The sequence below is a fragment of the Mercenaria mercenaria genome, chromosome 10 (genome assembly GCF_021730395.1).
Source record: "Mercenaria mercenaria strain notata chromosome 10, MADL_Memer_1, whole genome shotgun sequence".
In the NCBI taxonomy this organism is placed as follows: Eukaryota; Metazoa; Mollusca; class Bivalvia; order Venerida; family Veneridae; genus Mercenaria; species Mercenaria mercenaria.
The window spans coordinates 33597641-33622755 of record NC_069370.1 but is presented as its reverse complement, the minus strand read 5'-3'; the positions used below and the strand labels follow the sequence as shown (position 1 = coordinate 33622755).

Sequence of the window (25115 nt, the reverse complement as noted above, 5' to 3'; positions counted from 1 at the left end):
AAATGATACAATCATTACGTCAAAGCGTCAAATGTCATAGCGGTGCGTTGGAAAATAAAACCGATTGGAAAAGGGCAAATACTAAATGAATGCCGTCAAGTATGTACTTTAAAGACCTTGGTAACGTGTTTAAATCTAAATAATATATCTCATTTAGTGATTTGTTCTTGAATAAAATCATTGTTTGTCGTTCAGATGCGTATCATTATATCACTCGGGCTGCGCCCACGTGATATAAGTCCTTCGCATCTGAGCTCCAAACAATGATTTATTCAGCGGCAAATTATTACTAAATGTGATATATTTTTTCTTAACTGAATAATCGTTTGAAACAATATTAAGATAACAGTTGATAAAATGCATGAAAAGTATCGATTTCCTTTTAGAAAGACTAGTATGATTATCAATGTAAATGATATACATCATTCGGGAAATGACGCGACTTCGTGAAATACATACGTTTGAAGGTTTTACATGGACAAACGGCGAATGGATACAAATTTAAACGGACATATGTAATCGAAACACTTAAGTATTAATATTTATACAAATATACACATACACATATACACTATTGTGGTCGCGAACGCTGCCCCTGTCTGTCCAGTTACGGTTATGTGTGCACATTTGTTACACTAAAAATGTAACAAATTGTTAAGTACGTGATAATTCTAAATCATAATTGCATTGTGAATTACAACCCAAGGAAATATGTTTATCACTCGCCATGGCTGATATCATATTACTACTGAGCATATTGTCAACGGTGTCATGTGAAAGTAAGTCATATAATTTTAGACAACTTTTTATTTATTAATTTACTAAATACCAGCATTACAGTTTGTTTTATTGTATTGTAACTGAAAAATGAATTATGGATAATAAAAACGAATATTGAAATTTGAACTATAATAGTAAGAAAATGGATTCGACAAATACAGGTAATATATGAATATAAATACGTTAAAGATTTTGTTGGTGGAACTCGCTATCCTTTACGTTGTTCCGTTTGGACCTTCGAGAATTTTTGAACTCCAAACCTCGAAATGGAAATTTCGAAACTATGATGATGAAATCGAAACTTAGATGGTGAAAGTGGAAATCACGATGGTGAACACACGAAACTACGATGGTGAAAGTCAAAATCAAGAAACCATGATGATGAAAACGCGATATCATATTGCATTTTTACCATTGTGGTTTTGTGTTTTCATCACCGTGGTTCTGACTTTCACCATCGAACTTTCGACTTTCATCATCCTAGTTTAGACTTTCGACTTTAATCATCGAACTTTTGACGCTCGACTTTCGACTTTTATTGGCGAATGATGAAATGATGAAACCACTGTGGTGAAATCGCGAAACGAGATCGCGTTTTCATGATTTCGATTTTCACCATCGTAGTTTCGTGATTTTATCTTTCGAGATATGTGATCCAGAAACAAAAGAATATCGATAGTCCAAATTGAACACCGTAGTCCTTTGAAATAGCAATTTCCACTTAAACATACCTTAGTGTGTCTTGTTTGACCATTACAGTAGCAGTCTTTTAAGTGCATTAGGACGGTAATGAAAGTCTCCCCGTATTTTTGCTCAGCGTTGTTGTTGTTTCTGGTCCATTAGATCAAGGGGTCTGTGCAGGGTTTGTGTCCGACCTACTGACTTAAGCAGATGCTAGAGGCGTAGTTTCAACACTATGAATTAAACCTTGTCTGCTACAAATGTGTCCGATTGTTTTAAATATTTCTGAAAGATAATGTTATAACTTGACCAACCTACGAAAAGGCAGTCTATAAGGCACAGTATCGCGGCCGTACAAAGCCACTACCCATGCATGGACTCAATTTTCTCATTATTTCCGGTTCAATGTGGAACATAGAGTATATATAATGCTACTGTAAAATGGATTTTCTCTTAGCCTGGGTGTTTAATGTTCATTAAAGTCTCGAGAGCTAAGATTTAGTCAAACCGACTCTGACATTATTTTGCTTGATCGTGTTCTCTGCTTCCAAGCAATGTTTTCATTATTTTTAATAAATTGATGATGTAATAGAATATTTTGCTTCCAAGCAATGTTTTCATTATTTTTAATAAATTGATGATGTAATAGAATTGATATATATATATATATTTTTGCAAAGGCATTTCCTATCTATCGTCGGAAACGTCATTGTGGTCAAGTAGCGAGGAGAAATGTGTGCCAGCGACACCAAAGGTTGACGTTACTTCTGGACTTCCTCCAGCTGTATACAATGTTAATAATCTGGATATAGAATTACCTGATAATGAAGATGTATGGGTGGGATATTATCAGGTAGAGAGAGTATTTGAATATATTGGTAGGTACGAGATAATAAACTTTCTCTTTATGACGTTACACAATATGTTGCGACTGGTAAGCGTAAAGCAATTTCTTACGTTTGAACTGAAAGTCGAAGACACATTTATTTTATCATGTTTTCATTTTTACGTTTATTTAAGAAATAAGTTATTGCAAAAGAGTGCTTTAACACTATGCACGATGGACGGTTATACGTCGGGCGAAAAAATTTCACGAGGGCGCACCCCGAGTGAAATTATTTGTACGACGTATTACCACCCGAGTGTATAAATAGTGTTAAAACACGGTTGTGCTATAAATTATTTCGATACTAATACGCCCTTAATCTAAAACATTAGATAAAATATAGAAGCGCTCTTTCTTGGTCGCAATAAAACCTTTGACGTCACCGCACGTTAACGTGACGTCATCTTAGCGTAAGAGTGTTTTATTCTATATAAAATTGACCTATTTCCAATGGCCGCAGCACACATCAGGACCCATTTTAAATGTCTGTTATCTACATTTTCTTGAAGAGTATTGTCAATGCTAAATAAAAATCAAAAGAAAAGTGGGGGTCATGTTTGATGCAAGAACAATATTTTCAGTCAAACACACAAATTGCAAAATCAGCTAAAATATGAGACCCCAAATTACACTGGTGGTGTATGATCTAAGTTTCCATGAAAAATTTTGTCATGTTGTTATTTCATTATGAAAATGCTACCTACATGCCAAGCATAGATCTGTCATGTGATTTTAGCAAAAAGATTGCAAAGAAAATAAGGAAAATAGCTCTACAGAGCAAATAAACTGAGAACTATTTGTATCCGCCATTATGCATTTAATATACATTAGTCAGGTCTAAACAGACACAATTCCTTAACTGTAAGCAATCTGAAAAATATGTTATTGTTAAAAATGTCGACCCGGTTGAATCTATTAAGTTAATTTAAGAAAAAAAAAATACATATCTAAATGTAGGATTCGACCCCAGGAGACTCTTAATTGTTGTATTCTTCCACAGGTAATTGCCAACTTCTCCACATGAATCCTAGGTGGAGATCAAATGATTTCAAACACAAGGGTTTTTCTAAAGACACGAACTAACGAGAAACCATGTACTTTAATAACATTCATTCATTTTATCGAAATCATTTTATATCAAACTGGGAAAGTTTGTAGAAATGCTGCATTTAATGTAGGGTCACATAATTTACGGAAACTTTAAATATGACGTACGGCGAGTTCTGTTTAAAGAAAGTATTGAAAATTTGCTAATATTGTCGTTGTTTGTTTCAATTATCTCTAAAAACAAATATTTTGCCTGTCAAATTTGTTAACTAGGTAAGTACACAACAACCTGGTGGTACTCTTTAATTCTGCTTCACCTAATACAGCCTCTTCGTTTTTCTCTACAGATTCACCTTGCTGACATTTCCTACGGCAGATATCGACGACCATTTATTTTGCACAAGACATGAATAGTTTTCACTGTATGATATACAACGAACCAAATATACATCATTACGCATTTTGAAGGCTCTTATGATATTTGTTAACTCTTATATAATTTGAGTTAGTTTCATTTGTAGGATGTGCCCAACATCGACAACTCTTTCACACTGACCCAAAATTCGTCTCAATAAAAGGAGATCCAGGTCATTGCTTTCCGGGTTGCGATGAAAGTACCATTATCGGCGTGACCAGAACTCGGGTATATTTTTCAAATTTGTTAAGAAAACGCACACATATAAATAATTACTCAGAGCTTTCGTTTCGAACGTTCTCATTTTTAGAAACTTTCTTTATCTAATATGTTAGTTCGAGAAGGCACCGGGCATTGACGGAACTAGGTCATAATTAAATTGGCCTTTTTCTGTCAGTGCCCTGACTGAAACCGGCGGAAGTGGCCCTGAATATGGACTGTTTGCGAAAGAGGCTACCTTCTTGGTGACGGTCTGCAGATAGACGTCATACAGAGAAGACCCCGAGCCTCCTAATCCCTACGCTCAACGTTGTGTGCGGGAGGGTAGGGGCACCAATCCAATGACTAGGGACCAGCAACAGCAGCAACAAGCGGCTTATGGCTCCAACCGCCTTTGTTTTTGCAACCTTGCTTGACTCAAGTATTTATTGTCACAAATGCACGTCTCTTGTCGGGTCTCTGTCGTTTATGGTCTCATTAACCATGACAGTGACTCACTTTGGGATTCAAGATTATTTGGATTTTTTTGGGTGAAACCCTTCGGAAATTGCGTAGTGGTAAATCCTCTTCACCACTTTGGCTTCAAAAATTCTCTTTAACGGCATGCCTGGTGACATGTTGGGGTTCGTACTCTTGCATACCGTAATGCTATACTGTGGCTATTATGACCGGGTGGACCCTTATTAAGCATACACACTGATTGACTTGCTGCCAAGCGGAAGGTTTCTATTAGCAGAAATGTGAGTTTTTTATGACCCAAACACATTAAAACGTCCTGTTTCTTTTACAAGTTTTACCGACCATTCAAAGGCGATATTTCTACCCTGTTTTCAAGTTGCTTTTTTCATACCATTGTATTGACATTTTATGTCAAATTTCATTTTAGTTGTGTTAACCTGTCCCTCCTATCGTCCCATTTCCCCCCATCCAGTCCCCAGTATTTATATGAGGCTATGAATATGTTATAAAATTCTGCAAGAAGAAGTTCACTTGCATCTGTGATGACTTTTTTTCTGTTGTTTCAGTGTTACTGTCTAGATGATGTAGGCAACGTAAGAAGGTTTAATGAACCAGGATGCACAGACATTTGTACCCATCCTTCCGTTGCATGTGGTCATGATATGGTACCAATTAAGAACACGTATTTATCAATATACAAAATCAATCCAAAAGGTAACTTTAATTTTAAACTACAAGGGGAATTCAGAAACTTTTGAAAATGTCCTTATAGTATGTAAAAATATTTGTATTTAAGCATATTGCTTTCACCAAAATCTTAAAATAGTCACCCTTAACACAAACGCATTTTTCCTTCCGGACAATCCATGACAACTCTTTTAGCGTTTTACACAATTTCATTTCGATTTTGTTATTAGAATTTTAGAGTGCTAAGTCTCGAACAGGTATTCATGACTTGTTTTCAATATACTATAGTTGCTGTTACATCTATCCCCTTCACCCCAACGGTAATGCCTGCAGAGGAAAAACATTGTCTAATGACGCGCACAAGTTTTCCGCAGAAATTCTACTGGGATGGATGTTTGCGATATAGAGAAGTCATGTGTTTCTATGGTGAGTACAGGTTCGACCTTTTATAGTTTACCGACCCAGTTCAAAATAAATGCAAGTGGCAAGTGCATGCTAATTAAAATATATATGTAGATATGTATTCCTAAGTATCAACAAGATTTAAAAACAATATAATCTTTTTAGGCCACGCAATAGCCGTAGGTTAAAATCAAATGAACATTTGATGCATTCATTTTTGGAAATATTACTAATACTAAAAATTTAAATACTTAGTAAATAAATATACGGAAACATAAATTCCCAAAATATGAGTAACTTTCATTCAGCAAATTCCAACTATATTCAGTTTGTTATCGACAAATTCAGACAATGAATAATAGGAATAATAGGCAAATTCAGACAATGAATAATAGATGTACATGTTTCATGATTGTTATCTTTTTTTTTGGACAAAATAAATATTCATAGTTACAATATAATAGTATACATGTAAGACTATCAGAAAAACTCTTAATCTTTTTGTTGGACCTGTTAATTTTATCTAGATGTTTTGTATAAAAATAACATTTTTAAGATTACCACTATTATAGAATCTTAGAAAACAAAATAAGAATACAAAAGGAACCTTCGCACCAAACAAAGCACTGTACGTGGCACTGATAGAACGGGAGGTGATATAACGATACTGGTGTTCTTGTTGTAGACCCTAGGCAAACAGACAGTCTGACGGCGTTTCATGAGCGTTGGGGTAAAACATTGCCTTTGTAGTGTGAGCAGGATCTTTAATACTGTTTTAGTGACTTGACACATATGCGAAATTGACCTGCACAAATGAATTTCACAATATGGAATGAAATGCATTGTATACACAAGGTTGTTCTTAAATTCGGACTTACGTAGATGTTCATTCGAAACGAATGAGTTTCAAACTTTGCCCAGATATTATCAAGACCTTTATTTGGATAAATGTTTATCAGGAATGGGAAGTCTACATGACATTTTCAAATTAAATGATAAAGGACTAAGATGTACAATGAATGAAACACAAAACACATCATTTTTATCCTGCCTAGGGGCGTGAAAGCAAGATTTTATGAAGAGTACTTTGAATACATGTCAGGCTTTGGTATTTTATTTGTGAGTTTATGAAAGATTACAAAAGCATTAAAAAGTTGAAAATAATTAAGTGTTTATAAAATACTCTCCGGATACCGATAAGAAACTCTAAACGACTTCTAATGAAATAGTTAGTACATTACCAAAGACATAAGTATCTTCTTAAAATAACTGTATAAATATACTGATCACCTTTTTATCATTTAATGTAATGTAAACTTTAAACTGAAACAGCTCGAACAGTTCACATGTTCAAGCATGTCTGGTCCCTCTTACGAAAATGTCTCGGAAGATAAAATTGGTCTTTAGCGATTTAGCGCCTGCAAATCGAAAGGAAAAATATCGTCAATTAAGACATACATTGCACTTACAAAAGTCACCACAAATACTATAGACCGTGTAGATAATTTTGTTTTTCATAGAATCGGATTCAAATAAGATATTTCCATATCTTTTTTTATCTTTTATCTATGTTATTTGTTCAATATCCTTATCAGTGTGTCAAAAATGATTTTTGAAAATGTTTGCCAGAAAACGTTAGAATGATGTTTAAAAGATTGAAAAAGGTAATAATCCCAGTAGGGTTTGAACTCCCTGGGAAAAAGAAAAAGCTCATTAGTCCAAAGCTTGAACATACGAGTCAGCTAAAGAGCATTCATAGGAAAATTGAAGTATCTAAATATCTATAGCACATTACAGTTCTGGTGGTTGTCTAAAATTGATTGTGAAAATGAGCAATCCAGTCGAGTAACTTTTTATAAAAAGATAATAATTTTTTATTATGTAAGTTTCCTCTGAAGGGACTGCGATCCATAAATAGATTCCTGGTATACAAAAATAAATCCAGCAATTCCTAGCTTTTGCGCGTAAAAAAGCTCACGACTTAGCAAGGCAATCATGTAGAACGATGTAATATGCTTTCCTTGAAACATAATCCAGCCTTTAGAGCAGCCCCTCGTTAATTAAAAAAAATAAATAATATATATATATATATATATATATATATATATATAGCCAGCATATATATCAAAGGAAAAGGTAACGTTCTTATTATGGTAATTCTGTCAGATAGCACTTCTAAAATCATTTAAGGGAGTAAAATAATTTTCAAAATCTGTTTAAAATTAGAAAGTTATGAACATTTCAATATGTCAGTCATTCCATTTACACGACAACATTAAATAAAATAGGCACACTTATTAAATTGCTAGATTTCTATTTGAACAAGACCTCATTATTTCTAAGTAATTCATCCACTTTTCCCCATCTATAAAGATAGAAATTATGTAAATTTACATTTTAATCTCAACTAATCTATATTAAGGCTATTTGCTAAATGAAGAAATCAGCCGTTTGTAAATGACGACATTAACACTAAAAATGGATGCCTCCTTGTACTGCTATAAACTGAAAATTCTGTAAATACTATGCAAGGCTTGATGACTGCTTTTCAACTCAAAGAGGCACCAATAAATACGAAAGATATTTTGAATGCTGCTTATCTGCTGAAGTATTTTTAAATGCGTGTGTCTCGTAACTCTCGTTACCCATACGTGGTAAAGCGTTCCTTCAATTTGAAATTAAACGCAACCGGAAGTGACATAAATAGCGAAAAGATATAATCAAATGCTGTGCTATAAACTGGATTTTTTCAGAATAATGTTAATGATTATCAAAGCCTTTCCTTTTTTGAAATTCTATGGCAGTAATGATATTTTACCACGATTTCAATGCATCTTAGTTGACAGTTATTTTCACCAACCGTCAGAACGATACATTATATTCTAAATGTTTTAGGACATTGATGTGGAAGTACACACAGCAAACGTATTGTGATACTACTTTTGTTCGTAGATAGATAGACATGCTTTCAAATAGGAAGTTTGCTAACAGTTTATTCAAATTCAGTTTTCCCAGAGCTACTGAACGATGTATTATATGGGTCTTTAGAAAACTTCACTGAGTGTATCTACTTTGTTGTAGAAGGTCATGTTGACAACGTACTCTGCAAAGATGGGTCGATATACTGTACATGGATAGATGCCGCAAATACATGCTTTCAAACTGGAGGTGTTTCAACATCATATTCAAATTCAAAGAATATAGACAAAAGCAATAACGAACGGTTTTGGACTGGAGTTTTTAAAACCAATGTGGTTTACAAATACAATGCATATATTCCAGGTAAAGATACTTACTCTGCAGGAAAATTCATTATGAATTCTTTTAGTTACTCTACGAATTCAAATTTTTATAATTGCTTCATTTTGTAGTGACTTTTTCATTATCAGCAACCCCTTTATGAAACGCGTTTTTTTTCTCTCCAAAATTGTTATGATTAGGCAATGTTATATACTTAAGGTATTGGACCCCTAATAGTAATGTTTAAAAAATAGCATCTGCTTGGTATATTCTTAAGGTTGACCATGTTTTGCACTATGTTGCAAATTTTAAACAACTTTTACCGTGCCGTTTTCTGTAAATTTTGTATAATTTATGGTATTTCCCCAAGCTCAAGTAGAGACAAATTTCAATGTGATGGCCACTATTTAAAACGTTTGCAGAGAATTCATTACAGCATTAATTTTGATAAAAGAAACATCAAACTATTGTTAAACAATTATAAAACACAAAATAAAACTGTAAATATCATTTTATCTAGGGTGCCTAAAGTAAACAGATTTAATGAGATAGAATTCTAACTCCAACATTGAAAAATTATGGTCGAATCCTTTAGGTCTGTTTCAAATTTTGCTCACTTCATTCAAAAAATAACCTTGGGGCAGAAGTAAAACCTACCTGCATTTCTTCCACAATATGTAATCTAAAGATGAAGGCAAAATAGAGAACTTTTACTGCAAGTAACTCAGTATTTTTGAAGATGTTACTTTTAACTGTGTACCATACGCCGCTTTTCATGGAATTACACGCTAGTGTAGCATTGAAGGTTCCATGTGCACCGCCGTATGAACACATCTGCGGATGTCTCTAGTGATTGTTTTTTGTACTTTTAGCATGTGTAAATGTTGAGTTCTGCTCAACCCGGGGCTAGAGGGCGTGGACGGTAGCATGCATTTTAACTACCGTCCATGAACAGGCTCAATCAAACCGAGCCTGCAACATTTTCGTTTTTGTTGTGTTGAGCGACCTGTGGAGTTTCCACTTTTTCTATTGAAAAATGTAAAAACTTACTAGAAAAAAGGAAAAAAATGGAGAAAAAATGTTGGTCCCAGTGGGGCTTGAACCTACGCCCCCTGAAAATTGCAGTCAAAGTAGGTTTATGATAGGAATTGAATACTCTTCAAAAAGGAGGTACTCTGTTACGGGTCCAATACCTTAGAAGAGAATGCGGGGATGCACAATTGTATAGTTAATTGAGTAAGGTTAAAATGGCCGTGAGACCGACTTAAGTAAAGATGGAACAGATTATTGTGATCCCCAGTGTGGTATGGGTCAGAATACTAAGAGAAAAATATCAAGAGATCATTCAAATAGATAAATATTAAATTTCTCATGAAATATAACGCGAGACTGACCTAACAGTTTACAATAAAAGGCACATCTTCAGCTTTTTATATGGACTTGAACCGTCAGGAGGTAAGGAGTACATTCAATAGTCCGGAACCACCAACCGAGAATGACCAATCATATAATTCCAGTTTTGATCATCAAATTTTGATGAGATCATTTCTTACCGAAAGAATTGAAAGATTAGAAAACTTCTGAAAAGTAATCAAGTTTCTAATACTGTGTGGTGATATGTTATTCATAATATAATTGATAAGTTAGTATACAAGTGTGATGGGCCACTCGTTTAGTAACTGAAGTGAATATGCCTGCTGCAAGGCGTCATGTACTATAAGCTCAAAAGATTAGCCTTTTTTAGCCTTAGACGGTCTGTATATTATGAAGGCAGATATACCACCCCTGATAACCGGCCTTAATTAAATATGTTATCCTCGTTACAAAAAGTTATCATTATCATTATTATTATAAACAGAATATATTAATGGAACAATATGTTAGGTGGGGCCTCCGTGGCCGAGTGGTTAGAGTCGTTGACTTGAAACTATTTGCCCCTCATCGATGTGGGTTCGAAACCTCATTTGGGGCGTAGAATTCTTCACGTGAGGAAGCCATCCAGCTGGCTTACGGAAGGTCGGTGGTTCTACCCAGGTGCCCGCTCGTGATGAAATAGTGCACGGAGGGGCACCTGGGGTCTTCCTCCACCATTAAAGCTGGAAAGTCGCCATATGACCTAAAATTGTGTCGGTGCGACGTTAAACCCATCAAAATAAATAAACAATATGTTAGGTATGTGGTGAGAAATACTTTTATGTTCGTCATATATCTGATGTTATTTAACATTTATAGATATATCAAATTCAAATTTTAGTGAAACTGAGAAACGATCGCAAGAAATTGGGCTATATCAAAAAGGAATCGGAAACCAGTGTGAAATTAAGATTTGCAGAGGCCGATTCGATGAAAAGAGTTCTTTGCATGGAAGGTATTTTATTTGTACAAAGTGATATATTTTCAAAACACATGTAGACATACGAAGGAGATACTTGTCAATAATCGTGGACAGAAAGCAAAAAAAGGCGTGAATATAAATACAGGGCTAGACTGACCTCTTTTGCTTTCACCTCTTGAAATAAAAAATCAATCAAAGTTCTAATAGGTTTAGAAGATATATATCGTAAATTGCATGTAGATCAAGTTGGCAGATACATGCTGATGCCTCTCTGAGGATTGAGGCTATCCTTTATTTTATGATAGGAACATACACTTTGAGTTAAGAATATGATTTGTTAAATAATGAAACTCTTGTTGCGTTCATAGAATACTGAGATCGCTAAATCTTTATATGTAAGCAGACATTAACGAGGTTTCATTTTAAAACGTTTACAATACTGTAGCACTACGTCCTTTAACATACTACAATAATCTTTGATTCCGAGGACCCTGTTTCACAATTAAATGTATCAAAACGTCCATTGACACACTATAAAACTCTGTTAGCCCGCTGTATTTGTGTTACATGCAACTGTTTGAATATGTCCCGTGAGGCACAATAACAATTTTTGGACCCGCTGCACTTGTATTACAATTTAGAGTAGCGATACGTTCTTTTACACACTATCACAATTTTGAATCCGCGACCCCTTTATTATAACTAATTGAATCAATAAGTCCAGTGTCACATTATATCAATCTTATAGCCCGCGCTCTATTTGAATAACAACTAATTGTACCCATATTTCCAGTGACTGAATGTAACAATTGTTGAGCCCAATGGTCCGTGTACTACAATGAATTTTATCAACACGCTTAAGTCTATACTAGAACAATCCTTGAGCCCGTGACCCTGTATTACGATTAACGACACGTCCTTTAATCCTGCAGCTGTTTTATTACAATTTGTTGCATCAACACGTCCATCGACACACATTTACAACATTTGAACCCTCTGCAATTGTACTGCAACTAACTTGATCATTTTTCCATTGACACACTATAACAACCTTTGAACGTTCGGCCTTTGTATTACAATTTATTGAACGAACACGTCCATTTACTTAATATAGGAATATAGAAGGTCGGTGGTTCCACCTAGGTGAAATAATACACGGAGGGGCACCTGGTGTATTCCTCCACCATCAAAGCTAGAAAGTCGCCATTTGTGTCGATTCGATGTTAGCCTCACCTCTCCTCCACCCCACCGACAAAAAATAAATGAATAAAATGAAAAAGTTGAAATCATATCATTTATGTCATAATACAACCACATTATCACACAGTTTGTACAGAAAACTGATATTTTTCTGTGTCAATATTTAATTCTAGATTTGGATCTCTTTCCTTTATATGTAAAGTATTGGATGTAAGATGGAAACATCAGGGTCATATACAGTATGATGCACGTTTTATTTTCGTTGAAAACATGTGTCAAGTAATTAATCATGTTTAAATTTGATCACTTTATTCAATTTATTTTTATTAATGAAAGTCCTCACGTAGAATTAAACGTATGTTTTTATCTTATTCTAATCTTGAAGACAAAAATTTTATAGCATACTAGCGGCTCTATAGAGACACTAATATAGCTGTGGATGGGTAGAGGTTACCCCACAACAAAGACTGAAGTAAAAAGTTTGCTTTTTTATATACTAGTGATAGTTGTAAAAACAAAGACACTTAGCTGCATAATTTGCTTTGTTTCTTTTTTCAGGTGTCAGTGTCACAGTCATCACCACAACAGTAGTTATCAGTGTAGTTGTTGCGGCCATTATTGTCGCAGTGTTGCTGATGAAAAAGCGGTATGTCTTTATACTGTAGCTGTAAAAATGTAAAGATATGTTAGCGTTCTTGTAGAAATATTCTGATAACTGTGCAATATGAAGTATGTATATAACTGAATCACATATTCTATCATAAACATGTGAAAAGAAATAAATAATACAGGCAACCGCTCTCCATAATAACATCATATGCTCTCTAAATAATATTTTAAAGACTATCTTTCGTTTACGTGTAATTGCAAAGTTGTGCTGTAAGTACATATATTTTGTTATCATATTATCTCGGTAGGCACATGTCAAAGAATAATTCATTGCTTGCACGTGAAGAATTTTTTTCACATTGCATCAATTAGCAAACAATGTCTGAACACTTGCAAGAAAGTAAATAGAATCTGAAGCGTTGAACCCTCGGAAGCACTGAGAACAAGGCAAACAGTGAAAATGCAGACTCAGTTTGATCGAGTCTGCTCATGAGCAGTAATGGAAACACACCCTCTAGCACTGGCTTACGCAGTTAAACACTTCATTGTCGTAGGAATTAAAACTATCGTGCTTCTAAAAAGGGCATTGCATATTATTATACAAACGGTTTAAATCAAATAACATTAAACAATGACATTCTTTTAGTTTGTTTCACACGTTATTTTTAATGGCAAGTTTGAGTCTAAAACAAAAAAAGTGTATCATTACTGTCATTTTAACTCTTAACTATTTCTCTTACAAACAGGCGGACGGATCAAGGAAAACGTTTGGAAGAAGTTGGATCCTTACCCGAACAAACCAATTACATAACACCTATTTCTGAGGAAGCAGGAAATGGGGCTTCTACAACAATACAAGACAATGGCACAGGAGTAGCCAGAGAAGAAATCGCAATACAAAATCCACAAAGGAGTGCTTATGAGTCAATAGGTGAAAGACATGATGGGGAACACAACTATGAAACACCAAATGCACAAAGGAGTGCTTATGAGTCATTAGGTGAAAGGCATGATGAAGAACACAGCTATGGAGCACCAAATGCACAAAGGAGTGCTTATGAGTCATTAGGTGAAAGACATGATGGGGAACACAACTATGAAACACCAAACACACAAAGGAGTGCTTATGAGTCATTAGGTGAAAGACATGATGAAGAACACAGCTATGGAGCACCAAATGCACAAATGAGTGCTTATGAGTCATTAGTTGAAAGGCATGATGAAGAACACAGCTATGGAGCATCTGCCCAAGCAACAAGCGCGTTTTATCAGTCATTAGAAGAAGAAAGGGTGGACACACACAACTATAAAATAGCTGGACAGCCCAAGGAGTTAGAATATCACTCACTAGGAGATAAGATAAAAGAAACACACTGCGATGAAAAATCAGACCAAACAGCTTATCTTAAACCTTATGAATGGGTTGAGTAAACCTACAAATGTTGGCATGAACGGAATACAAAACGCTTTAACGTAATATATATTAAGTTAATCAAAGTAATGCAGCTAATAATTGGTTTATTTTGGCCGACTTATGGCCAACGTAACCGCATTGGGCGTTTTGACCAATATTGCATATTTTGCACGTACAGGTCATGTGCACCAACATACACATATTCGTTTACACTTTTAGCATTACTGAAGAGAGTCCTACTAGAAAAAACACAACTCATGGTAAAACTGATTCAAGAGTAACGCGATCGACATGTCGGAATGTTGCTAGCCGGAACACATTTAGGACACGGTGTAATTATTTTTGCAATTTCAAAAGAATTTTATATGATTTTGTTTGTAGCTGTTACTTCGATGGTTATTTTCCATTTTTAACCTTATTTTCGATTACAAGAATTAAAAGATTACAATCGTTGGTTATCTACCATCCGCGCTCTTTTGACGAAATTTAACTCCAGTACAATTCATTGAAGTGACCGATTTAGAAATTTGTTGTAAACTTCCGACAGCTCGGGCGCGTTGCTCTTGAGTCAATTTCACGATAATATGTGTTTTTTCTAGAAGGACTTTCGTCAGCAATGCCAAAAGTGTTCATTAACATGTGCATATTAGTGCAAATGCCCTGAACGTGCAAAATATGCTACATTGGTCAAAACGCCAAATGAGGTTACGTTGGCCGTGAGTCGGCCAAAAATAAACCAATAATTAGCTGCAGTACCTATTCAAATGTCGGTATGTGAAATTTCTTGTAAATACATGCGTTATTAACAAAAAAGAAATACAATATAAACTGACCGATTAGGAATTTTGTTGAGTGTATTGGCATTGCGAAGTTTGAAACGAATTAGTTGCTCCTAGCAAATGATGCCAGTCATATTGCAAAAGACAGGCAGAACATGCTGAGTCTGCTTTTATATTATTGAGAGGCATACTATATGCCTATAATATCGTAAGTTACGTCCATTGATAATACAACTCTTCTGTGTACTTGCGGGACGAGAGTGATATGTCTGTAAACATATATGGGAGGTGGTAGAAATGTAAAGGCAAATGAGCTGCATTTGAAAGAACCCCAATGAAAATATTGCGTAGTTTATATAATATGTTATTACTATGTATCTTTAATTATGCATTTATACTATTATATTATTACAAAGAAAGTGCTAACTTATTTAGCCATACACTGACAGATAGCGACCGTAAATTATATTCAAGGAAGATAAAAAACATAAATGCAAATGTGCTTATGCTGGCAGAATATGATGTTTTTTTCTTACACTTTTTGCCTATTCCTTATACTATGTTGTTGTTTTGCATCTTTAATTATATGTTTATAGTACATGTAGATACATGTACTATATTATTATGCATATAGAATTATTAAATTTCATTGACCAGATTCCTTCCTATAAGTGCAAGTCGATCGTTTTGTAACGTTTTGCAGTCTGGTGATGATTTGACTCTCAGATAATCAGTTGTTGCATGTGTGAGAAATCTGTGTTTTCGCATTTTATGGAGGCAGTAATGCCATTAATGTATGGGAGAAATAGGCCAATAAAAGAGCCTTTGGACAGATTGGGCAGGTAGACTGTCTATAGTCCAGCCCTGTACTACAACCCTTAATCTACTCAAAATTATTGCCTAGTATTTTATTATCTGTTTTTTTTCTTTGTTTTGATTTAGATGTGATTTGTTTAGTATGTGTATCATCACTGAATCGGTATACATCTGATTTATAAATAAACATATCTTTCTTTTTAATATACATAGCTATCTCTTTTTACCTGCAATCAATGATTTGCTCAAACGTTAAAAATGATGAAATTTTGTTCTGTACAAAAATACAGATAGAATGACAACCGCACGGCATGTTTTATACCTTGTTGAGGTTTGTTAAGACACAGAGGGAATTCAAATTTGTCTTCTGTTAATATTTCCAGAGATACTTTCAGGAAGAATTAATTCTGTTATACACTGTGATACATTTACAGTTATTAGCAGATTTTTATCGACTATGGCATGTTAAAGATCAGTTAAACGAAATTTTAGAACAAATGTTCTAGTATTTGCCGATATACCTACGTTTCATGACGGATGGGCGGTTAAAAACAAAGGCTGTTCTAAGCTATTAGAGTTACATTGAGTTACACGGGATAAAACAGAGAAAAGTGGAAACTTCACAGGTCGCTCAACACGACAAAAACGCAAATGTTGCAGGCTCGGTTTGATTGAGCCTGTTCATGGACGGTAGTGGAAATGCATGCTACCGTCCACGCCCTCTAGCCCCGGGTTGAGCAGAACTCAACATTTACACATGCTAAAAGTACAAAAAGCAATTTAGAGACATCCGCAGATAAATAAATGGGTTTGCTTCAAACGAGAAAACAATGAGCAAAATTAAACAAACTAGAATTTAGGAAGGGGATCTGAGGTTATGGAGCCTGCGTATCACATGAACTGTCAAAAGACAAAATTAAAAAGAATATTAAAGACTTTTTCGAGACGGACGGGCGGTTAAATATATCTAAAAACCAAGGTTGAACCAAAACACAAACAGTAGTTTCGAGTTCCGCTGGGTGTATATGAAGTAACAAGGTTAAAAGACAATGGACGGTTACAACATCAACATTTGTAAACCTAGCTTGAACATAGGAAACACAAACAGTATTGCAGTTCTCCGTTGCTGCATGATATAATCATGTTTCTAGACAGATGGGCGATTAAAATTTCCAAAATTCCGAAGTTGAACTTAGGAGATACCAAAAGTGATGCAGTTTTCTGTTGATCTAAACAAAATTGCCATTTTTCTAGACAGATGGGGGATGGTCCCATGTTGAACTAATGGAGAAGTTCACCGTTGAACAACACCAAAGAACCACGTTTAAAATGACACGTCACGGAAAGCTTGACAGGACATCACCATTATATTCAAAAGCAAAGGCTAACCTTCGAAAACTAAAGGAAATCTGAGGTTGGGAAGATGCCGTTATACAAACACTAATAAAAGGCCAATGATCAACTCGATTTAAACAAAATCATAAACATATTTCGTTAAGGATCTATGATCAACTTTTTATTACAGTAGAGCATTTTTTTATACTCTGTGTGCTTGAACAACTTTAGTTTCTGAGACATTTAAGAGTAGAAAAAGCACAGGTTACCGTATCGTTTTTATCTAAGAGGGCATTATCTTTTTACACTGTTTAAAACGCATTTTCGACATTAAAATTGAAAAATGGGGGTACTTTATAAAGCATATAATATACCACTTATTGTTATAAGGATTTCAGCTATTACAGGTAACTATGAATGCATGGTGATATCAGTGTTATTAGCTTTAATGTCACAAATAAATCTCTTTCATTTTTATATGTTGACATAATTTACCCACCTACCTTTTTCAATAGAATAAAAAATTTAGATTATAAGAAAAACTATATTGCCGGCCAAAAGAATCTGTTTGTTCAAATGATGCGTATTAGCTATATTTTGAAGATTTAATATTTATTTTCGGAATACACTTTGTAAAGAAGAAATATTCAAAGAAACCTTTTTCAAAATGGCGGATATATTAAAAAACGCTCGTACATCCTTAACAAAATAGCTGTTAGCATAATAGACAGCGATTGAGCAAATGTCAATGAATGAATGACATACATGCATAGAATAGTAATAAAATATCTCAAAAATAGCACGTAAACTGACAAATGCTAAACTTAATCAAAGTATACATAGCCGTACTAACCAATAAACCACCAAAAAACTATCATTACTCGAAAGCCAAAGAGGCTTCGAAAGTATGAAGGGGAATCCTTATAGTAACTCAAACTAAACAATTATTAAACTGCAATAAAAGTTACTCTGTAACAGAATGATGAATAAATCAAAACTATAATTCGTATTACAAAAATAGCAGAAAAGGATTAGTATACGACAGGAAATCAAAGTTCCAGGCCGGGGCCTTGTAACAGTGAATAAAATAATATAGGAGCGCAGCTGGGCACCGTCTTCGAATGTGCAAATCACAACCTTGGAGTTTAAACCAGTTTATGGCGCGCATCTTGACCTACTCTTACCCCTGCCCTGTTCCAAAGTTACAGAATAGTGTAAATAAACATGTAAATAAAAGTTATTCCTGTAAGGTGAATCACTTTCACGTACATTGCTAACATAAGGCATGATAAGTTCAACACGAAAATGTACGTACATATTTAAATGAAAAAAAAAGACTAAGTGATTTTGCAGAAGGCAAAACATGAGAGAAACAACATTAAGTGGCTGACGAAATAGGTCAGACTACAGATGTTAATAAAGCATAGAAGGTAACCAAGTAAATTAATAGCAGTCTCGTTTTGATTTAAGATAATTAGAAGTATTTAAATGTGCAACGCCCCTCACACTTTCTAGTACCGGCTTATTTTAAGAGGAACACTATCACCTATAAGAAATGAATAAACCCCATGATTGCAAACCTCTTAGACCCGGTAAGCTTCAATTACCGCCTATCATGGTGTCTTCCATCCGTTCCGTCAGATACAACCAAAGAATAGCCCGTGGCTACCAACTGCAAAAGGGCTGAATACCAAACATGAGGACTATAGCCTTCTTTGATAAGACGTGATAGTTAATTCTATTTTGCTCTAGAAATCATTTTTACAGTTCTTCAAAGGTTTCCACATGCATCTTATAGCTAGCTTCTTTTGTTCAACTGACTATTACAGTTTTTCCGTCATCTTCGTCTTAATATCTTTCTCCGAACATTTCTCCAACTTAATTGAAAAAAAAATACTCAATCGCTTTATTTGATTTATTATTTCTTAAATATTATACTGAACAAAACAACTAACATCCATTTGCTATTCTGTCAATTTCTTTCTATTAACTGAAAACACATATTTTCTTTCAATTTATCATAATGTAGCTGTAGAACAAAGTGTTTTTCTAACAATATATTGAAGTCAACGAAATATAAAAATTACGCAGGATAAAATATTATCTATTTTACTACTTCAACCACGTTGTAATAATAAGACTATTTAAAAGCAGAAAATGGGGAAACATACTGATTCTTTTTCTAGAAAATGGTTAAATATCACACAAATAAACTCTCCTTTAGGTAAGAAACAACAACAGTGTTAATTTTGTTTTTTTTTCATTGCAATTGTCTTGTGCATTTTTTAACTACTCAAAGATAAAATGAATAACATAACACGATGACATAGTTTTATTTGTGGAAACTTTGGTATTCATTTGTCAGTACGCAAAGTTTCAAAAATGTTCTTTAGTAATGTTTAAGGCATCGGTAAAATAACATATCTTTGTATATCAGTAATGTAGAAGTTGCACGAGAAGGCCTTTTCTGAAGAGCGATAACCTCAAAACTAAAAGTTATAACTGCTAAAACTGGAAAATAGCTTTCATTTTGTAGTAATATCTCTGATACACTTATGCTGATGATACTAGTAAAAAATTGACTACCTAAAATTAAATACTAGTATTAAAATTTTCTAACTGGTCCCGTCATTCTTTGTAAATGCGAAAAAATATGTCATAGAGATATAATCGTGACATATTGAGCAATGAGCATGAGCCCCAAGGTTTAGAAATCAAATGCCGATGACCTAACTCTGCATTCAAGCTCGGCATTCATTTATTACTAAGAAATATTAAATGCCTATTGAAGAGCTCGGCATATCAGCTCTATATTTGTTTTTGTCTTGTCATACAAAATCGGATGCCGAGCTGCAATGTGAATAACGATAACCAATCCTAGAGCCAACGTCACACATTACTGAACGTAGAATGCAGATCCGGTTTATTCCATATTTTAAGTCGCTGTTCAGAAATTGCGTATGTAGGTACGTCTTTTACAATATTTTTTCCAGTCATATAAACGACGGTGTCTACTTGTAGCAATGAGCACAATGCCTTACTTTACAGTGCTGCCTCACTGGAATATCACGCCGTAGACACCTGACATGATGACATGATACCCCACCCGGTCACATTATACTAACACCGGACTGATCAGTCCTAGCACTATCCCCTTTATGCTGAGCGCCCAGTGAGGGAGCTACTAGTACCAATTTTTACGTCAGGGGGATCGATCCCACAACCTCCCGCACTCAAAGCGGGCGCTCTACCATTAGGCTACCGAGGCGGTTTTTACTTTAGAATTTTATCTCAATGTCTTAAATAAATTAAATGAATTAACAACTACGTGGTCGATGTTGCAAAATGGGATAGGGGAGCTATAAGCGAAACAGAGTTACATGTGTTCCGTTTATAGCTCCAATATCAGCGACTGAGCTATATACAAATACGTGCTCCGAATACAGCTCGAAGTGTAGCTATATTAGAATGGAGCCATATCGGATGTGACATGGCAGACCTTCGATGCTGTATATGGCAGGATCATCATAAAGTTAGTTTTCTTGTATAAAAACTGGCTAGACCCAAATCGTTAAAAATAACCGGGACTGAAAGATATGTAGATATTACCTAATTTTGAACAGCCAGAGACTAGGCAAAGACATTTGAGCCTGGAATATTAGTTTTGGTTTAGATAATTTCCTTACACAAGCGTTTTCCCGATATTTGTCACAAATTTAGTCTGTTTTTTCTTCAGTAACTTGTACCGTAATCCATGCCGAAACAGAGTACAGTAAAAGCACTGCGGCATGCCATCGATGCCGTTCAGAATTCTACAGAAGCTTTGGGCTCATTGAGAACAGTTAGCTGGTTCTCAGCTTGCCGAAAATTGCTTTTGCACAGAAAACAACGTAACAGTACTAAACGGCGTATTGAATATTTGTTTTTTTTCCATGTTTTCAACCAAAAATATTACCATCATAAACATCCGTCAAGACGAACGGGAATACAAACATATTTGTTTCCGAAATTTCAGAATCGTTCACAAATTCAGTTTTCTTTATATCGTCAAATATCCTTAGATCCAATTAAAAACGTATTGAAAACTTAATAATTGCCTGCTTATTTTTTTTTTTGGTATTCTGAAAATGTAATTTTGCAAAATAAGAACTGGTAGAAATTCCACCACTAAATACTTTTCACAAGTGTAGTGATATTTGAATGAAAATTGCTTAAAATAGACTGTCCATTTAAAATGTTATTAGTATGTCTGGAATACTACATTTTAGAAAAATAACATTATAGAGGTCACATTTAAACAGAACAGAACAGAACGAGTGATCAATACTGTCATTTCTTTTACAATTCAAATTTATTGAAAAATCAAAAGCAGTACCTTGATTAAAACAAAAAACTTACAAACATTCAAATGAGAAGCTCTTTGTCAGGAAATATCAAACGAATAACATTTTGGCATGTTATGTTCTTTGAAGAGATTCGAGTTTTTTCGTTTTTGCGCATTAAGGGAACAAAACAGCTGATAAAGAAAACAGATGATGATAATGAATATTCTAAAAACCAACAAAGATATGATGTCGATTCGTTTACATGTGGCAAATAACGTACATCATAATAGTGCGTACTCACGTACTGCTCCGCATTCATTTCACCTAAGGCTAAATAAGGCTAAATGATGGTCTTTCGATTACAGACTAAAACTTCATATATTAAAACTAAATAAAGATTAATAATGTATATATCAAGGCTAAATTACAGATAAAAAATCATATATCAAGACTAACTTACAGATTTAGAATAATTCATATATCAAGGACGATAAATCTATATCAACATTTCGCATATGCCCGATTCACACCTATGGTTGATTTAAAGAGCTACTAAATGTTGATGTCTTGATTTTGAATTTGCCAATTTAATCGAGTAAATAAATTATATCGTGTTACATCTGTAGCTATCAGTTATTCTTGCATAAAAACTACTTTTTTCACTGGATACGCCCATGTATTAACGGGAGAAAAATCGTGTGCAAACAAGGCAATTCACGTGCTGTTAATACCCGATTTTTATTTTTGAAATGCTTTGCCAGGGATATATGTATGTATTTTTACGCACACTGATATTTGGCATCTGCGTCTTGTTTCTTCCTTAACAACCTCATCTTGTAGCATTATAAATACAATGTAATCCATAGTATGTTTAGCTGTATCTGTTTCCAACCCCAAACGTACTGCCCCCATCAATGTACGCCCTAGCTTCTCTTAGAGTTCACTCCCTTTACAAAGCGTCTGTTCAGTTATTGTAAATAACTGTGAATAAATAAGTATCGCGTGTAACTTTTAGGTATTATATTTAGGATTTTGGTAAGTATCAGTCGGTATGTTTTTATCTAATTTCTCGAAGAATTTATATAAACAGCTTGGAAACTTGACACTACGTTCGTACTTATCCGTACTCCAACTGCGTGTCCGTACTCAATATAACTCGAATGCAAAGTTATTATTCTTGAAATTGTGATCGAGTCCACCAAATTGTGAAATGATATGAACAATTATTGGTAATTTTATGTTTGTAATAATGAGAGATAATAAAATCGCTTAAAAACCTTCAGGAGGTGCTTTTGATAGCGTTGTTTATTTCCGGCCCTGGATACGGATATTTAAAACATGTTTACCGTTTCCAAGAACAACTGGAGGGTAGAGAACACCAATTGTTTTCCCATAGACTTCCATTATAACATTATGGCGTGTACGGCCTTCCATATATCGAAACATGTATATCCAATCACATTTTCTTCAAGAACTATCTTAGTTCCACCAAAATATCGGACGAAAAACATATGAATAGTGATACTTTATTTAAGTAATTTTCGTGTGAATGAGATGACCCCCTGTTTACATCGTTGTCATGGCGGGAGAAATTCATTTGATGAAACTTTTTTTCAATACACATAAAATGTAGCAAATTTTGTCAAAATGTATAATGAAATACTGTAAATGCAGTAAAAATATTCCATTTTGAAAAAAATAATCACTTCTTGGGTTTGTTTACATGACTGACCAATCAGAACGCACAGATGCTACCTTATTCCCAGGTATGCGCTTACCTCATTCCCAGTAAGTTCCCTGTACTTTTTTGAATTGGTGGTCTCTGACCTGGAATGGTAAATAAAAAATGTACCGGAATCGTCAAGTCATCACGTATGAAAACAATACATAAATCGCCGTGAAATATATTTTTATGCAAGAATAGCGACAATACACGTTTGTTTTGTGTATTAACATCTGCAGAAGCCCTTGGGATATGTTTGTGACCTCGACCTTCGGTCTCGGTCACAAACAATCCCGCGAGCTTCTGCAGACGTTAATACACAAAAAAAAACGTGTATTATCCCTACATTGGTGCTTTTTAAGAGCCAATCTAGATTGAAAACAGAGATTCGTACATAAACGTATGCATTCATATTTTTCCTTCTCTGTGACTAAGATACAGTGAACTTGCACAATAGAAAGTGTCTGTTTTATCTTTATCGCAAGTCTATGTGTCTTAAAAGTACTGTGTATTTGTAGACGTGCAAATACCAAATGTTTGTTGATATGTTGTCTGAAAAGACTCTAATAACATACGCTTTGTCCATTAAAATAATACCTGCTAGTTAGTCCTAAATGGTGTTGATTGAGATATGATGTTATCAACTTAAAGAAAACAAAAATTAAAAAATGTCAGACTGAATTTCTTGGCAAGCTGACACGATACATTAACGTTTTAATGTATATTTTAAATGACTTACTAGATTTAAAAAGTAAGTACATACGTACATTCGTACTGTACTTCAGATTTGTAAAAGACCAACTAAAACTAGGCCATGTTCTCCGTTTTTCTCATTTTCCCCGATCGAAGGACAGATTGCATTATACAATCCTATTCAATTTCAAAGAAAATAAAACTATATCCTCAATTTTGATCAGAAACTGAAGGACCTCACATTAAATACCCCTGTGGTGACGATATTGAATATACATGTTCAGCAGAATCCCACTTTTTCACAACCACGGGTAGGTTGTCTCATTAATTGGTTTCTAATGTATAGAAGTGTATAATAAAAATAAAAAAGATTAAACTCAATTCAACATTAGTCTTAAAAAAATATTCACTCAAAGAATATTCAGATGACAGGTAAAGTCTCACAAAATTAAACCGGGACAGAACATACATCTTGACATGGTGAATAGTGGGAAAAGGACACCTAATTAATCAAGTGCAGTACTGAAGGACAATACAACTGTTGAAGATTCTATTTCCGACTGCACGATAAAGGAAGAAAGCAGTCCAGTTAACAATACTTTTAATAGGAACAAGTAATCGAAACACTTGACAACCAACAGCCCTTATATGATATTTAACAACTGGAGAAATAAGAATGTAACCCTTAGATATACTTACAACTAACTGCGGATTCATTTGTATCTTATATCGTTCATTCAATATTAGTATCTATCTAACAATTGGAGAAATAAATTTCACTTTCATACATTGTAGCACCGTGATATACTCAAAATTAATTACGGATTCATTTGTATTTTATATCATTTATTCAATATCTGGCTAATTTTTCTGCTTCAGAAGCACTTTGTTTCCTTGGGGCCAAAATATGAAGTAATTATAACGATTTTAAACATACTTACAAATTAAACACAATAACTGCATACACGTAAATCGTTATCTTGTTTAGCCCTTACCCTGCTAAATTTCTTTGATGAAATTGTCCATCTTTCAGTTTGGACTGCACCATTAATTGTTAAAAGGGGTGCATA

The 25115-nt window shown here is 34.4% G+C and overlaps 1 protein-coding gene across 3 annotated transcripts; it reads left to right on the top strand.

Annotated features, from left to right (window-relative positions):
• Positions 1–481: 481 nt before the first annotated feature.
• Positions 482–14567, top strand: LOC123559442 (uncharacterized). Of its 3 annotated transcripts, none has more exons than XM_045351273.2 (9): positions 482–779; positions 2142–2339; positions 3916–4037; positions 5054–5201; positions 5463–5600; positions 8661–8858; positions 11071–11184; positions 12910–12997; positions 13707–14567. In XM_045351273.2, the coding sequence occupies exons 1-9, from the start codon at positions 728–730 to the stop codon at positions 14389–14391; spliced, it is 1743 nt and encodes a 580-aa protein (XP_045207208.2). In that variant the 5' UTR covers positions 482–727; the 3' UTR covers positions 14392–14567. The 3 variants fall into 3 exon arrangements, with proteins under 3 accessions (XP_045207208.2, XP_053408644.1, XP_045207207.2); XM_045351272.2 differs by having other exon boundaries at positions 485–779; positions 8658–8858; positions 13707–14566; XM_053552669.1 differs by lacking the exon at positions 2142–2339 and having other exon boundaries at positions 484–779; positions 8658–8858; positions 13707–14566.
• The last annotated feature ends 10548 nt before the right edge of the window (positions 14568–25115 follow it).

Coding starts and splice junctions, on each gene's coding strand:
- LOC123559442 (XM_045351272.2), top strand. CDS start 728: ATGGCTGATATCATATTACTACTGAGCATATTGTCAACGGTGTCATGT. Junction 5,601..8,657: donor AGAAGTCATGTGTTTCTATG/GTGAGTACAGGT, acceptor ACTTTGTTGTAG/AAGGTCATGTTGACAACGTA. Junction 12,998..13,706: donor GTGTTGCTGATGAAAAAGCG/GTATGTCTTTAT, acceptor TCTTACAAACAG/GCGGACGGATCAAGGAAAAC.